Source organism: Oncorhynchus gorbuscha, linkage group LG02 (assembly GCF_021184085.1).
Source record: "Oncorhynchus gorbuscha isolate QuinsamMale2020 ecotype Even-year linkage group LG02, OgorEven_v1.0, whole genome shotgun sequence".
Taxonomy (NCBI): domain Eukaryota; kingdom Metazoa; phylum Chordata; class Actinopteri; order Salmoniformes; family Salmonidae; genus Oncorhynchus; species Oncorhynchus gorbuscha.
In genome coordinates, this window is record NC_060174.1 from 50714910 (window position 1) to 50733120 (window position 18211).

Consider the following 18211-nt stretch of genomic DNA (forward strand, 5'->3'; position numbering starts at 1 on the left):
AAACACCTGGGTGGGTTGATTCACTGTTGTGGTCGGCCTGTCTGGGTTCCCCCCTTGGGTTGTACCGTGTCGGAGATCTTTGTGGGCTATACTCGGCCTTGTCTCAGGATGGTAAGTTGGTGGTTGAAGATTTCCTCTAGTGGTGTGGGGGCTGTGCTTTGGCAAAGTGGGTGGGGTTATATCCTTCCTGTTTGGCCCTGTCCGGGGTGTACCTCGGATGGGGCCACAGTGTCTCCTGACCCCTCCTGTCTCAGCCTCCAGTATTTATGCTGCAGTAGTTTATGTGTCGGGGGGCTAGGGTCAGTTTGTTTATCTGGAGTACTTCTCCTGTCCTATTCGGTGTCCTGTGTAAATCTAAGTGTCGTTTCTAATTCTCTCCTTCTCTCCTTCTTTCTCTCTCTCGGAGGACCTGAGCCCTAGAACCATGCCCCAGGACTACCTGACATGAACTTGCTGTCCCCAGTCCACCTGGCCATGCTGCTGCTCCAGTTTCAACTGGCCTGGGCCCTAGGACCATGTCCCAGGACTACCTGACATGAGGACTCCTTGCTGTCCCCAGTCCACCTGGCCATGCTCCTGCTCCAGTTTCAACTTTCTGCCTTAATATTATTCAACCATGCTGGTCATTTATGAACATTTGAACATCTTTCTATTTGTTATAATCTCCACCGGCACAGCCAGAAGAGGACTGGCCACATATGCTCTCTCTAATTCTCTCTTTCTTTCTCTCTCTCGGAGGACCTGACCCTAGGACCGTGCCCCAGGACTACCTGACATGATGGCTCCTTGCTGTCCCCAGTCCACCTGACTGTGCTGCTGCTCCAGTTTCAACTGTTCTGCCTTATTATTATTTGACCATGCTGGTCATTTAAAACATATTTTGAACATCTTGGTCATTTTCTGTTATAATCTCTACCCGGCACAGCCAAAAAGGACTGGCCAACATAGCCCGGTTCCTCTCTAGGTTTCTTCCTAGGTTTTGGCCTTTCTAGGGAGTTTTTCCTAGCCACCGTGCTTTTACACCTGCATTGTTTGCTGTTTGGGGTTTTAGGCTGGGTTTCTGTACAGCACTTTGAGATATCAGCTGATGTACGAAGGGCTATATAAATAAATTTGATTTGATTTGATTTGACATTAACAAAACACCACATTTCTCGTGGAAGAATGATGTTGCATCCCTCCAAGAGTTCCAGGCACTTGTAGCGGTCCAACGTCCTATTAAGACACTTTATGTCAGCTTTTCCTTTATTTTGGCAGTTACCTGTATGTGCCCATATCAAACAATTCCCATTCCTAATCCCACACACACCTGGTAGCCGTTCTCCGCAGCCTCCATGATCTTGATGAACTCCTTTGCAGTTGCAGCTTCGTTTTGGCGGAGGGGAACAGAGTGGAAATCGGGAGGTGAAACAAGAGATGTCCAAGTAATGAGAATAAAAATGACATACCTGACCCAAATACTTTACAGCAGAGGAATTCATTTCTGTGAATGTTTTCAATGGGGGTTGTTCCACATGTATTCTATTTAATAAATCACTCACAGATATGGACATGGATTCCTGGACCTCTTTGTGGCTGACCAGCTGAACGTTGCCGTCTTCATAGTAATGAACCTACAACCAGACAGAGTAAAAAAAATATTTTAACCTGTATTTAACTAGGCAAGTCAGTTAAAAAATAAAATGTGGTCATCCTGTCTGGGTTGGCGCCCCCCCTTGGGTTGTGCCATGGCGGAGATAATTGGTGGTTGAAGATATCCCTCTAGTTGTGTGGGGGCTGTGCTTTGGCAAAGTGGGTGGGGTTATATCTTTCCTGTTTGGCCCTGTCTGGGGGTGTCCTCGGATGGGGCCACAGTGTCTCCTGACCCCTCCTGTCTCAGCCTCCAGTATTTATGCTGCAGTAGTTTGTGTCGGGGGGCTAGGGTCAGTTTGTTATATCTGGATTACTTCTCCTGTCCTATTCGGTGTCCTGTGTGAATTTAAGTGTGCTTTCTCTAATTCTCTCTTTCTTTCTCTCTCTCGGAGGACCTGAGTCCTAGGACCATGCCCCAGGACTACCTGACATGATGACTCCTTGCTCTCCCCAGTCCACCTGGCCGTGCTGCTGCTCCAGTTTCAACTGTTCTGCCTTATTATTATACGACCACGCTGGTCATTTATGAACATTTTAACATCTTGGCCATGTTCTGTTATAATCTCCACCTGGCACAGCCAGAGGAGGACTGGCCACCCCACATAGCGTGGTTCCTCTCTAGGTTTCTTCCTAGGTTTTGGCTTTTCAAGGGAGTTTTTCCTAGCCACCGTGCTTCTACACCTGCATTGCTTGCTGTTTGGGGATTTAGGCTGGGTTTCTGTACAGCACTTTGAGATCTCAGCTGATGTACGAAGGGCTATATAAATAAATTTGATTTGAGTTAAGAACAAATTCTTATTTACAATGACGGCCTACCCCGGCTAAACCCTAACGACGCTGGGCCAATTGTGCGCCGACCTATGGGACTCCCAATCACAGCCAGTAATGACACAGGCTGGAATCGAACCAAGGTCTGTAGTGACACCTCTAGCACTGAGATGCTGAGTCACTCGGGAGCCCAGAGTAGTGTGTGATGATCCTAAATGTAACCATGCCCAAATGTATACACACATACCGTGCCTTCAGAAAGTATTCACACCTAGACTTAGTCCACATTTTGTGGAGTTACAACCAAAAGGGATCATATAGATGTTTTCCCCCTCGCCCATCCACACACAATTCCCCATAATGATAAGGTGAAAACATGTTTGGATTTTTTTTGGGCTAATTTATAGAAAATGAAATACATAAATATCGCACTTACATAAATATTCAAACCCCATGTTAGAATCACCCTTGACAGTGATTACAGTCTTTCTGGGTAAGTCTCTAAGAGCTTTGCGCACCTGGACTGTACAATATTTGCACATTTTAAAAGCAAATACTCACCTCTGTCAAGTTCGTTGTTGATCATTGCTAGACAGACATTTAAGTCTTGCCATAGGTTTCAGGCCAATTTAAGTCAAAACTGTAACCAGGAATATTCAATGTCATCTTGGTAAGCAACTTCAGTGTATATTTGGCCTTGTGTTTTAGGCTATTCACCTGTTGAAAGGTGAGTCTCCCTGTCTCTATTGGAAAGCAGCCTGAACTAAGTTTTCCTCTAGGATTTTGCCTGTGCTTAGCTCTATTCCATTTATTTTTATCCTAAAAAAAACTCCCTAGTCCTTGTCAATGACAAGCATACCCATAACATGATGCAGCCAATACCGTGCTGGAAAATATGAAGAGTGGTACACAGTGATGTGTTGGATTTACCCCCGGCATATTCAGGACAAAGAGTGAATTGATTGACCCATTTTTTACAGTATTACTTTAATGTCATGTTGCAAACAGGATGCTGTTTTGGAATATTTCTTATTCTGTTCAGCAGGGATCATCAACTAGATTTAGCCGTGGGAGGATTTCTTCTTATGCGGAACATAAGTGATCTAATGTTCCGCATAAATGATCTACCAATAATTTGTAGACTACAAATTGACTGCAAGAAACCCAAACCGATATAGACTAAAGCAATCATTTCAAATCTTGCTCACATTTGTTTACGATCATGTGTCTCTCTTTGCGCATGAATACTGACTTCCTGGTGTTTTTAAATACTCTTATGTCCAATAAACTGTTTTGTTTTTGTTTTGAAAACTTGGGGGGACAAATAAAACCATTTGGCCTGCGGGCAGGGCCGCGAGTTGGGCAAACCTGCTGTACAGGCTTCCTTTTCACTCTGTAAATTAGGCTAGTATTGTGCAGAAACTACAAAGTTGTTGATCCATCCTCAGTTCTCATATCACAGTCACTATTTTTATGTCACCATTGGCCTCATGGTGAAATCCCTGAGTGGTTTCCTTCCTTTGAAAGGCAACTGAGTTAGGAACAATGACTTTATCTTTGTAGTGACTAGGTGTATTGATACACCCTCCAAAGTGTAATCAAAGGGATAATCAACATCTGCTTTTCGTACTTTTACCAATAGGTGCTCTTCTTTGTGAGGCATTGAAAACCTCCCTGGTCTTTGTGGTTCAATCTGTGGTTGAAATTCACTGCTCGACATGACAGATAATTGTATGTGTAGGATACAGAGATGAAGTAGTCATTTAAAAAAAATCATGTTAAACACTATATTGCAATATTGTGACTTGTTTAAGCTTGCTATAACAAAGGGGTTGAATATTTTTTTGATTCAAGACATTTCAGCTTGACATTTTTTATTAATTTATCAAAACATAATTCCACTGTAGTCCATTACCTTCCAGCTCTGGTGGCATGCAGGAAACGGGTGGCTTTCCCATGGCTTTTCTTTAGCAAAATAACAGACTTCTGCTCACTTCTAAAGTGGATACATACTCAACTAAAACTGGAAAGTTTGGAGACAGTGACAAATGTGACAGAGGGGTGACTCCATGACCTGGAAACAGAGCACACTAAGCTAGAAACATTGCACACCATAAGGGTCCTCTCCAGAACATATTTCGGTGTATGATTGTACGTCTCCACAGTTCTGAAGTCAAACTGCAAATTGTTCGCCTCGCAGCGGAATCTTGATCTACCCAGATCGGAGTGCAGAACTGCTCAAACAGAGGGCGACCTATAACGAAGTAAGATCCCAGCCACGCAAGCTACACCTGAGACGCGGCTTCATCCACCCGGCAAAATTTGACTTTACCTTCCAGAAACACAACACATGTTTTCCACTGCCAAGGAGGCTCAAGACTTCTTTGATAAACACATCAAGTACAACACACACAAAGGACGAGGTGACAGATCTAGTCTAACCACAATTTTGCTGCCTCAATATTCAGGTAAGCTATCCACGCAGCCTAGCATATGGCTGTGACGATGCCCTCAGCATAAGACAATGATGAGGAAACCAAATTGGGTAAAAGGAACACCATTATTATTATTATTATTGCTGAACATTGGACTTCAGTTTCATCATATTGCCCATGTTCAAAGGACATTTAAACATTGATGACTTAGCTATTAAAGGTGCCATAAAGACTGGGGTTGCATCCTTGTGGGATAAACGGTTTAGGATCGATGTCCAGTCCCCTATGGGCTTCCACTAGGGCTGCCACCAATTAGTCGAATGGTAGATTGTTTGGTAGTTAGGCTGTTGGTCGACTGCGATTGTGTGTGGTACTGCTCGAACAACACACACATACACTACCAGTCAAAAGTTTGGACACACCTACTCATTCAAGGGGATTTTCTTTATTTTTAACCAAAATGCGTTTGAGCCAGTCAGTTGCGTTGTGACAAGGTAGGGGTGGTATACAGAAGGCCCTATTTTGTAAAACACCAAGTCCATATTATAGCAAGAACAGCTGAAATAAGCAAAGAAACGACAGCCCATCACTACTTTGAGAGATGAAAGTCAGTCAATGCAGAACATTTCAAGAACTTTGGAAGTTTCTTCAAGTGCAGTCGCAAAAACCATCAAGTGCTATGATGAAACTGGCTCTCATGAGGACCCCCACAGGAAAGGAAGACCCAGAGTTACCTCTGCTGCCGAGGATGTTCATTAGAGTTACCAGCCTCAGAAACTGCAGCCCAACTAAATGCTTCAGAGTTCAAGTAACAGACACATCTCAATATCAACTGTTCAGAGGAGACCGTGTGAGTCAGGCCTTTAGAGTCAAATTGCTGCAAAGAAACCACTACTAAAGGACACCAATAATAATAAGAGATTTGCTTGGGCCAAGACACATGTGCAATGAACATTAGACAGGTGGACATCTGTCCTTTGGTCTGACGAGTCCAAAGTTTTGACTATTCGCTCCAACAGCCATGTCTATGTGAGCCGCAGAGTAGGTGAACGGATTATCTCTGCATGTCTGGTTCCCACCGTGAAGCATGGAGGAGGTGGTGTGATGGTGTTTTGCTGGTGACACTGTTGGTGACTTATTTAGAATTCAAGGCACACTTAACCAGCATGGTTACCACAGAATTCTGCAGTCATATGCCATCCCACCTGGTTTGGGCTTAGTGGGACTATCATTTAACAACAGAACATTGATTCAAAACAAAACCTTGACGCTGTGCAAGGGCTATTTGACCAAGGAGCGTGATGAGTGCTGCATCAGATGACATGGCCTCCACAATCACCCGACCTCAACGCAATTAGGTGGTTTGGGATGAATTGGACTGCAGAGTGAAGGAAAAGCAGCCAACAAGTGCTCATCATATGTGGGAACTCCCTCAAGACTGTTGGAAAAGCATTCCTCATGAAGCTGGTTGAGAGAATGCCAAGAGTGTGCAAAGGGTGGCTACTTTCATGAATAGTGGCAGAGACTCAGATGACCCCGGAGTCAACTCCAAAGACACCACATTCAAGTCCTCCATCTCCCACTCATTCAAATTTAGGAACTGGTTCCTCTAGTCTGACACCCGCTGCTGTCTCTGGCTCCACACCCACACCAGGCCAAAATACATAACTGCAGACCTGAATGTGCCTCATGACCAAAACAGCACAGCAGGGATGTGTTGTACTCTGTGCCACACGAAATCGTCCATCACCTGCACTACTTGTGCTGTTACCCCTCTGCTTCACAGCAGAAAGAGACTGCTATTGGACTCGGCATCAGCAGCACAATCTGGTGTAGAGGACTGTGGGTGTACGGAATACTCTAATTTTAAATAGTTTGTTTTTTCACTTCGTGTGTGGTTTGTGGAATGTGCACTTATGTCATTAGATCAGTGTTGTCTGCTAACTTGGCCCTTATCTTAAATAGATCACTTGTGTCTGGAGGCGTTGGATCAGCTTTCTCGTCGCATCTCGTTAGTACCTTTTATGTAGGGAAGCTAATGAGCCATCATGTATTCCTGGGAGTGTGTAAATTTCTATTTTTTTTATTTATTACCATAGCATTTTTGTATGTTCTCTATAGTTATGTACTTGAAAATGTATCAATTGACTAATTTGGCCACTTGGGTACATTTGGGCAAAGTAGTGAGGGACACCTGGGAGACTCATACTAAATATTATGTAGCTCTCTCATTCTTGAAATGTATCAGTCTAAAACTTTGCACACACACTGTTGCCCTCTTGTGGACAACACCTAAATTATCCTCAGCTTCGTCTCTCAATGTATGGTCTTTCTTTTGCATTTCAAAGATGCAACAAAAATACAATTGCTTTTTGTTTGTTTGTATTATCTTTTACCATATCTATTGTGTTATATTCTCCTACATTAATTTCACATTTCCACAAACTTCAAAGTGTTTCCTTTCGAATAGTATCAATAATATGCATATCCTTGCTTCAGGTCCTGAGCAACAGGCAGCTAGATTTGAGTGTCATTTTAGGCAGAAATTCAAATGAAGGGTCCTATCCAGAAAAGGTTGAACGGAAGCAAACGGAATGAAAACGGGGATAAAATGACAAGAATGATAGAAACTGTTGGACTAATGATTACACCCTAGATCAGCTAGATGCAGACAATACTGTGCAAAGCAGTATTGAATGTGTCACTGTCCGTCATCTTGATTACTCACATTTTTCTCTCAACCTGTGCACTTGCATTGTAAACTTTAATTCATAGGCTAGGTTGTGGCAACCCTCATGATGGTTATAGGGAAAATGTGTATATCATGCACTAGCCTAAACCTATCGATGTTACATTGAGATGGGTGGATTTAAATAAGAATGACAGTCATCTAATAAACTGTAATAGAAAAAAGCCATGCTCATAAGAAATGGTCTTCCCTCGTCTTAAAATTGGCACCCACCGCCACCGGTGTAGGCCAGTGACACAAAATCTCAATTGAATCCATTTTAAAATTCAGGCTGTAACACAACAACATGTGGAAAAAGTAAAGGGGTGTGAGTACTTTGAAGGCTCTGTATAAAATACGCAGACACACACACCTGGATTTTCATTATTCCGGCCACTTGAGTAGTGGAGGATCCGATGGTGAATTTCCACTCTGACCTCCAACGTCCATTCCTTTACAAAGAGAGAGAAAAGACGCAACATTTTTTACATCCACAAGCTCATACAAAGTGCGTCTGTGAATTTAGTGTCGTCTCCCTCTACCTCCACGACACAGCCAAGTCTTTCCTCAGCGGAAATCAGATCTTTACACTCAAGGAGCCTTATGCCCAGTAAAAGCCCAACCACAAAGAGGATTGCCACAGCCCTTATCCAATTAAATTAACCGGATCAGCGCTGGCTCAACAAGGTAATGGGGGGCCACTGATCTCTAAACCAACAGGCAGCGGTTAGCTAAGTACCAAACAAAGCAAGCTTAGTGTTGAAACAGTGTTTAGAGTGTAAACCAGACAATTGATGGTTCACAGGCTAAACATACTTTGATTCTGCCTGGAGAGATTTAGAAACCATTTAAAGTACATTTGGGACTTTATCAACATTTTGTTACGTTACAGCCCTACTCTAAAATGTATTAAGCGATTACAGCCTTGAGTCTTCTTGGGTATGAAGCTACAAGCTTGGCACACCTGTATTTGGTGAGTTTCTCCCATACTTCTCTGCAGATCCTCTCAAGCTATGTCAGATTGGATGCGGAGCGTCACAGTTATTTTCAGGTCTCTCCAGAGATGTTTGATCGGGTTCAAGTCCAGGCACTGGTTAGGCCACTCAAGAACATTTAGAGACTTGTCCCGAAGCTACTCCTGCATAGTCTTGGCTGTGTGCTTAGAGTCATCGTCCTGTTGGAAGGTGAACCTTCGTAGTCGGAGGTCCTGAGAACTCTGCAGCAGGTTTTACTTAAGGATCCCTCTGTACTTTGCTCCGTTCATCTTACCCTCTATCCTGACTAGTCTCCCAGTCCCTGCCACTAAAAAACATCCCCACAGCATGATGCTGCCTCCGCCATGCCTCACCATAGGGATGGTGCCAGGTTGCCTCCAAATGTGACACTTGGCTTTCTGGCCAAAGAGTTCAATCTTGGTTTCATCAGACCAGAGAATCTGGTTTCTCATGGCCTGAGAGTCCTTTTGGCTAACTCCAAGCAGGCAATCATGTGCCTTTTACTGAGGAGTGGCTTCCATCTACCATAAATGCCTGATTGGTTGGAGTACTGCAGAGATGGTTGTCCTTCTGAAAGGTTCTCCCATCTCCACAGAGGAACTCTGGAGCTCTGTCAGAGTGACCATCAGGTTCCTGGTCAACACTCTGACCAAGGCCCTTCTCCCCTGATTGCACAGTTTGGCCAGGCGGCCAGCTCTAGGAAGAGTCTTGGTGGTTCCAAACTTCTTCCATTTAAGAATGGAGGTCACTGTGTTCTTGGGGACCTTCAATGCTGCAGACATGTTTTGGTACATTTCCCCAGATCTGTGCCTCAACACAATCCTGTCTCGGAGCTCTACGGACAATTCCTTCAACCTCATGGCTTGGTTTTTGCTCTGACATGCACTGTCAACCGTGGGACCTGATATAGACAGGTGTGTACCTTTCCAAATCATGTCCAATTAATTGAATTTACCACAGGTGGACACCAATCAAGTTATAGAAACATCTCAAGGATGATCAATGGAAACAGGATGCACCTGAGCTCAATTTCGAGTCTGTTTTTATTTGTAATAAATGTGCAACAATTCTAAACTTGTTTTCACTTTGCCATTATGGGCCATTGTGTTTGGATTGCTGATTATATATATATTTTTTTAAATGCAATCCATTTTAGAATAAGGCTGTTGAAAAAGTCAAAAAGGTCTGAATAATTTCCAAAGCATTGTAAATTATTAGAAACCTAAACTACAAATGTACTTCATCCCTGCATGTTTGATTCCAAAAATCCATACATACCAAAAGTTTTTTGGTTGAAACTGATGACACTCGATACACACGATGATGGTTTGATGTCCATCAATGGTTTTGCCGTAAATCTAAGGGGAGAAGCGACACATATTTTCAGTGAACTCCGTTATCACATAATATTAGCTACATGATCTAATGACAAATTCAACAGTGCAGAACCAGCCAAGAAAAAGGTGTTATGCAGCCCAAACGTACAGTGCAGACTCCGTTGGGGTAGTGCTCCTTGACGTAGGCCCGGACAGCACCGTCCACAGCACTCCTCCAGCCCTCCATTGCTCCGTCCAAATCGTGTGGCTGTGGGTCGCTGGCCTCCTTCCTCAGATGGTCAAACTTAAAGGAGATCTTGTTTTTAGGGTCCAGGACCCTGCCGTTGCCCAGGTCTCCATGCTCTGTGATTAAGACCTGGAGAGGAGGAGGGAGGGAAGTAGGGGGAGGGGTCAAATGATTAGAGAAAATGGTTGTGTGGTTAAGAAAAGGAATTACACTGAACAAAAATATAAATCGCAACATGTAAAGTCCCATGTTTCATGAGTTGAAATGAAAGATCCCCGAATTTTTCCATGCGCATAAAATAAATTCTCATTTTGTGCACAAATTTGTTTTTATCCCTATTAGTGAGCATTTCTCCTTTGCCAAGATAATCCATCCACCCAACAGGTGTGGCATATCAAGAAGCTGATTAAACAGGTGCACCTTTTTAAAATTTATTTTACCTTTATTTAGCTAGGCAGTTAAGAACAAATCCTTTATTTTCAATGGCCTAGAAACAGTGGGTTAACTGCCTGTTCAGGGGCAGAACGCCAGATTTGTACTTTGTCGGCTCAGGGATTCGATCTTGCAATCGTTCGGTTACTAGTCCAACGCTCTAAGCACTAGGCTACGCTGCCGCCCTTGTGCTGGGGACACTGACAGGCCACTAAAATGTGCAGTTCTGTTACACAACAGGGATCAACACGGTTAACCGGGATCATTTCACATTTCCCGAAAAAATGAAATGACAAGACCTGGGAAATTACGACATTTTCTAACGCAATTCTACAAAATACACAACATGTGCAGCAGTAGATTGGCCAAAAATAAAATTGCACATTATCCAAACAGGTTGTCACATGGAAGCCTTTAGCCTAGCATATTTACTTCATACAAAGCACACGCATAATTGACACTACCAGTCCGAATGCAGATTAAATTTCACATCAGGACTAAAGACAGAGCCCAGGTCTGGTCCGACATCACAGAAATTAAAATGAGCCCCAACCCGAAAATGTTTTAATTTAGAAAGACTGCTGAACAATTAATCAAATGGCCACCGGGACCATTTACATTGACCCCCCTTTTGCTACTCGCTGTTTATAATCTATGCATAGTCACTTTACAAATTACCTCGACTAACATGTACCCCCACACCTCGACTCGGTACTGGTACCCCCTTTATATCGCCTCGTATTGTTGTGTCATTTTCTTGTCTTGATTTTTTCTTCTTCAATATTTTCTTAACTCTATTCCTTGAACTGCATTGTTGGTTAAGGGCTTGTAAATAAGCATTTCATGGTAAATGTCTACACCCGTTTCATTCAGCGCATGTGACAAATAAAATTTGATTTGAAAACAGTAGGTTCTATAGATTTTAAATCGTTGAGGACAACGTGGTGGAGTCGGTCGGCAGTGGATTGAGGAGACGAGGAAACAGCTATTGGGCCAAGAAAAAGCACAGAAGAGAGGGAAAACTCACCTTAGTTATGATCAACTGAATAATGAAAATATTGGAATAAAGTAAGCTAATGCAATTGAAGGCATGTGTCAAATTCTTGCTTATACTGATACCCCCAGGCATATGCAACCTTTATACTAATGTGTGTGGTCACCTGGCAGTTTGGGCTGCCTGGCTCATTGCGAACTGCGTGAAGACCATTTCTTCCTAACAAAAGACCAGAATTAATTTGCCAGAATTTTACATAATCATGACATAACATTGAAGGCTGTGCAATGTAACAGCAATATTTAGACTTAGGGATGCCACCCGTTCGATAAAATATGTAACGGTTCCATATTTCACTGAAAGAATAAATGTTTTGTTTTCGAAATTATACTTTCCGGATTTGACCATATTAATGAATTACGGCTTGTATTTTTGTGTGTTATTATGTTATAATTAAGTCTATGATTTGATAGAGCAGTTTAACGGAGTGGTGGTAGGCAGCAGCAGGCTCGTAAGCATTCATTCAAACAGCACTTTCCTGCGTTTGCCAGCAGCTCTTCGCAATGTTTCAAGCACAGTGCTGTTTATGACTTCAAACCTATCAACTCCAGAGATTAGGCTGGCAATTCTATAGTGCCTGTAAGAACATCCAATAGTCAAAGGTATATGAAATACAAATGGTATAGAGTGAAATTGTCCTATAATAACTACAACCTAAAACTTCTTAACTGGGAATATTGAAGACTCATGTTAAAAGGAACCACCATGCTGCTTCGAGTGTGGCGGTTGTCGATGTGTTCCTGGTTCGAGCCCAAGTAGGAGCGAGGAGGGGGACGGAAGCTATACAGTTACACTGGCAATACTAAAGTGCCTATAAGAACATCCAATAGTCAAAGGAATATGGAATACATATGGTAGAGAGAAATAGTCCTATAAATACTATATTAACTACAACCTAAAACCTATTACCTTGGAATATTTAAGTCTCATGTTAAAAGGAACCACCAGCTTTCATATGTTCTCATGTTCTGAGCAAGGAACTTAAACGTTAGCTTTTTTACATGGCACATATTGCACTTTTACTTTCTATTGCAACACAGTTTTTGCATTATTTTGAACAGGTTTAATTTATTTGTTATTTAAATTGATTTGATTTACGTATTATATTAAGTGAAAATAAAAGTGTTCATTCAGTATTGTTGTAATTGTCATTATTATAAATATATAAATAAATAGGCCAATTAAATGGTATCTGCTTTTTTTGGCCCTCCAATAATCTGTATCGGTGCGAAAAATCATAAAATCAGTCGACCTCTAGTTAAAATACCTTGATATTTAAACAATTTCCTCTCAATTTCCTCTTAGTGGTCCTGTGTAGCTCAGTTGGTAGAGCATGGCGCTTGTAACGCCAGGGTAGTGGGTTCGATCCCCGGGACCACCCATACGTAGAATGTATGCACACATGACTTTAAGTCGCTTTGGATAAAGCGTCTGTTCTTCAGCTGGAAATGGCATATATTATTATTATTATTATATTATTATTATTATTATTATTATTATATATATTATATATTATTATTATTATTATTATTATTATTATTATTATTATAACCGTTGTTCTTCAGCTGGATGCGCTGCCATCATTATCTCAATTTTGACAAATAGAATATATTCAGTCATTCATTGGAGGTTATCTAGCAAGCTAACTTTGGTCATTTGACTTTTGTTTGACTGCCGTTACAAGGTTTGTATGATTCGATAAAGCTCATGGCCTACTAGGGATGCACACTGTGCTTCCTGAGGGCACTCTGTGTAGAGATAGCCAGGCTTACTGGTGAAATGCGCCATATTAATTGAGGAACATGATAAAGCTCGGAATTTTGAACGGCCTGTTTTGCAATTCACAACAATATAGTTGGTGCTAAACGTCACTCTCATTACTAAATATCAGTTTCACTTACTGTGAAATCTTTACATAGTGGCACAGCCAAGATGGCAATATGGCTCACCGACAATCTTATTTTGGGAGAACCTGAGTGACCATACCTTGGTTTTAAATGGTCACTTGCAATTTTTTGCGGTATTTCCCAGGACTGTCGTGATAAATAAGAATTATTCCCAGTATTGAAACTTGGTAGGTTTTCTGGAAAATATTAATCCCTACCACAGACGTCTCAACTTGAGGGAGCGGGTAATTGGCATGCTGACTGCAGGAGAGTCCACCAGAGCTGTTGCCGGAGAATTTACTGTTAATTTCTCTACCATTAGCCACCTCCAACCTTGTTTTTGAGAATTTGGCAGTATGTCCAACCGGCCTTACAACCGCAGGCCACGTGTAACCAGGCCAGCACAGAATCTCCACATCTGGCTTCTTCCCGGCTGCGGGATCATCTGAGACCAGCTACCCGGACAGCTGATGAACAGTCTGTATGCTCGTCGCTGGAACCAGGGGTCTTTACTTGAATGCAGTTCGGCATCATAACCGACTTCAGTGGGCAAATGCTCACCTTCGATGGCCACTGGCATGTTGGAAAGTGTGCTCTTCACGTATGAATCTCGGTTTCAACTGTACCGGTGTCGTGTGGGCGAGCGGTTTGCTGATGTCAACATTGTGAACAGTGCCCCATGGTGGCGGCGGGGTTATGGTATGGGCAAGCATAAGCTAAGGACAATGAACACAATTGCATTTCATTGACGGCAATTTGAATTCACAGAGACACCGTGACGAGATCCTGAGGCCCATTGTTGTGCCATTCATCCACCGCCATCCACCTCATGTTTCAGCATGATAATGCACGACAGCCCCATTTTGCAAGGATCTGTAAACAATTTCTGGAAGCTGAAAATGTCCCAGTTTTTCCATGGTCTGCATACTCACCAGACATATCACCCATTGAGCCTGTTTTGGGAGGCTCTGGATCAACGTGTACAACGGCGTGTTCCAGTTCCTGACAATATCAGCAACTTTGCACAGCCTTTGAGCAGGACTGGGACAATATTCCACAGGCCAATCAACAGCCTGAACAACTCTGAAGGAGAAGTGTTGCACATGAGGTAAAATGGTGGTCACAACAGATCCGGACTGGTTTTCTGATCCACGAACCTAGCTTTTTAAAAATAAGTTAGATCTGTGACCAACAGACGCAGCTAAATTCCCAGTCATGTGAAATCCATAGATTAGGGCCTAATGAATTGATTTCAAATCGACTGATTTCCTTATATGAACTGTACCTCAGTAAAATCTTTGAAATGGTTGCGTTTATATTTTTGTTCAGTGTATATGAGTTGTGTGACCCATTCCTTATATTCATGACACTCAGTCTAGTGTGCCAACTAGAACATTTATCAGTGAATCATAGCGTTACCTAGGCAACAGCACAATCATGCTGAACTGAAATAGTACCAAGAGAGGAATTCATTGTTTGTATAGCAAACACAGAAACAACACAATCAATTTCAATGTGACAAGGCTAATATTCTTCAGTTCATCCACTTAGACATCCGTAAGGCTGGTCTCATTCATTCATCTAGTCCAAATGACCAGAGCTGTTTATCCCTATAGCGATTTCTGTTTCCAATGACACCAGGTCAATAGTCACTAGCATCATAGGGTATGGTTCTAGAGGGGCGGACTACAGTGTCTTGTTTCTCTGCATTTCCAGAGGGCATGGTGAAGACTATTGTATTCTGACAGATGGCTTGACTCCAACGGGTCGCTCGTCTCTCAACTGAAAGGCGAAAAATTGCAATCTGACTAAAGACAATGGGTGTAGCCTACCTGGTCTTCATATTGATCTACTTTCACCGGAGTAAACTGGTCCACGTTGTACTGTGCAAAAGCACTACAGAATCAAAACAGAAACAAGCTTAAATCAGTGCCAGCAGTCAAATATTTCCTGGAGAAACAAATGACTATTTCACAGTTGTCAATAGTACATTCACTCCATGTAGTAGATTGTTTGACGTCAACTGACCACAAGTCTGAGTCACTTTGACAGTAAAGAGTGTCGACTTACTGCGCTGCGCCTTCCCTGAGAAGATTGTCATTGTTGAGCAGCAATCGTACATCTGTGGGGAAGAACAGAACCACATGTCAGAGCTCAGAAACCTACAGCAAACACTCAGAAGGATTGACGCAAAAAAAAAAATAAGTGCACACACCTAGCATGGGGCTAAAAATTACAAATCAGAGCGCGAGGAGAGAGAGACAGAGACAGACAGCGCAGAGAGAGAGAGAGAGAGAGAGACAGCGCAAGAGAGAGAGAGAGAGAGAGAGAGAGAGAGAGAGAGAGAGAGAGAGAGAGAGAGACAGCGCAAGAGAGAGAGAGAGAGAGACAGCGCGAGAGATAGAGAGAGACAGCGCGAGAGAGAGAGAGAGACGGCGCAAGAGAGAGAGAGAGAGAGACGGCGCAAGAGAGAGAGAGAGAGAGACGGCGCAAGAGAAGAGAGAGAGAGAGAGAGAGAGAGGCGCAAGAGAGAGAGAGAGAGAGACGGCGCAAGAGAGAGAGAGAGAGAGAGCGAGAGAGAGAGAGACAGCGCAGAGAGAGAGAGCAAGAGAGAGAGAGAGACGGCGCAAGAGAGAGAGAGAGAGAGAGACGGCGCAAGAGAGAGAGAGAGAGAGACAGGGCGCAAGAGAGAGAGAGAGAGAGACAGCGCAAGAGAGAGAGAGAGACGGCGCAAGAGAGAGAGACAGCGCAAGAGAGAGAGACAGCGCAAGAGAGAGAGAGAGACAGCGCAAGAGAGAGAGAGAGAGACAGCGCAAGAGAGAGAGAGAGACAGCGCAAAGAGAGAGAGACAGCGCAAGAGAGAGACAGCGCAAGAGAGAGAGACAGCGCAAGAGAGAGAGACAGCGACAGCGCAAGAGAGAGAGACAGCGACAGCGCAAGAGAGAGAGACAGCGACAGCGCAAGAGAGAGAGACAGCGCAAGAGAGAGAGACAGCGCAAGAGAGAGAGACAGCGCAAGAGAGAGAGAGACAGCGCAAGACCATTAGAAACAGAGAGAGAAAGATGGACTTAGAATGATGTTAAAGAAGACATGACAAGCTGACACAAAGAAAAGGGCTGTGAAATCAAAAGAGATGAAAGGAGAAGCGATGGCACATTTGTAGCGGGGAGTGTGTGTGTTTGGCTGCGATAAGGAGGCGCAGACAGCCCCCCAGCGCTCCTCAGTGACAAAGCTAATCATGATGGGGGCAGGATTATACGCACGCACAGCCCTCAGAATCCATCCAATAAATAGATTATCTTTAAACCCTCTCCCCAACACACACACTTATCCTCTCAATTCCTCCCCTCTTTTCACAACCTCATCTCACTGTCAGCTGCTTAAAGGAGGCTCCCCTGTCCTGTGACAGTGTGTCACATTTGTAACTGAGAGGCAGTGTGTTAAAGTTCAGACATATCGGTAGGGATTGTCTAACGTTTGCCGCACACGGTACTTGGCACCTCTGAACACTGTGGGCAGTCGGTCTCGTTTGTGTTCACACAGCAAAGACCTTGAAGTCCTAATGTTCGTGTTGCTCATGGTGTAGATTCCAATGTTAGCTAGGTAGTGTTGGTGTAGGTTCCTTGTTCCTTGTCAATCATTTGCTTATTGGTGAAATCAGCAATCAGACAATATCTTCAAGTAAATCAAAAACTTTTATTAATGCAATTGCAGACAGAAGTTGACAATGAGAACATAGCATGCATGGTTTAAGTATGCTCCCTCTAATTCTCTCGGAGGACCTGAGCCCTAGGACCATGCCTCAGGACTACCTGGCATGATGACCCCTTGCTGTCCCCAGTCCACCTGGCCGCGCTGCTGCTCCAGTTTCAACTGTTCTGCCTGCGGCTATGGAACCCTGACCTGTTCACCAGATGTGCTACCTGTCCCAGACTTGCTCTTTTCAACTCCCTAGAGACAGCAGGAGCGGTAGAGACACTCAATGATCGGCTATGAAAAGCCAAATGACATTTACTCCTGAGTTGCTGACTTGCTGCACCCTCGACAACTACTGTGATTATTATTATTTGACCATGCTGGTCATTTATGAACAGTTGAACATCTTGGCCATGTTCTGTTATAATCTCCACCCGGTACATTTACATTACATTTAAGTCATTTAGCAGACGCTCTTATCCAGAGCGACTTACAAATTGGTACAGCCAGAAGAGGATTGGCCACCCCTCATAGCCAGGTTCCTCTCTAGGTTTCTTCCTAGGTTTTTGCCTTTCTAGGGAGTTTTTCCTAGCCACCGTGCTTCTACACCTGCATTGCTTGCTGTTTGGGGTTTTAGGCTGGGTTTCTGTACAGCACTTTGAGATATCAGCTGATGTACGAAGGCCTATATAAATAAATTTGATGTTTCTGAGTAAGTTCTGCAAAATAGGAAAGGGTCCAAGTTGATTTAATATGCTTGCAGTGATGTAAATGCCTACGTCAACACCTTCAACTCAGAGCGCTAAGAACCTTGGCGTGATCCTGGACAACACCCTGTCGTTCTCAACTAACATCAAGGCGGTGGCCCATTCCTGTAGGTTCATGCTCTACAACATCCGCAGAGTACGACCCTGCCTCACACAGGAAGCGACGCAGGTCCTAATCCAGGCACTTGTCATCTCCCGTCTGGATTACTGCAACTCGCTGTTGGCTGGGCTCCCTGCCTGTGCCATTAAACCCCT

The 18211-nt window shown here is 43.4% G+C and overlaps 1 protein-coding gene across 1 annotated transcript in view; it reads right to left on the reverse strand.

Moving 5' to 3' along the window:
* Positions 1–18211, reverse strand: part of LOC124003961 (F-actin-capping protein subunit alpha-2-like) — a 50706-nt gene that overhangs the window by 4677 nt on the left and 27818 nt on the right. The window contains exons 3-9 of the mRNA XM_046312650.1: positions 15564–15615; positions 15326–15389; positions 10044–10250; positions 9837–9916; positions 7937–8015; positions 1542–1613; positions 1310–1372 (exon numbers count right to left, since the gene is read on the reverse strand). Coding sequence (XP_046168606.1) covers positions 1310–1372; positions 1542–1613; positions 7937–8015; positions 9837–9916; positions 10044–10250; positions 15326–15389; positions 15564–15615 — 617 coding nt within the window. The remainder of the gene's footprint in view (positions 1–1309; positions 1373–1541; positions 1614–7936; positions 8016–9836; positions 9917–10043; positions 10251–15325; positions 15390–15563; positions 15616–18211) is intronic.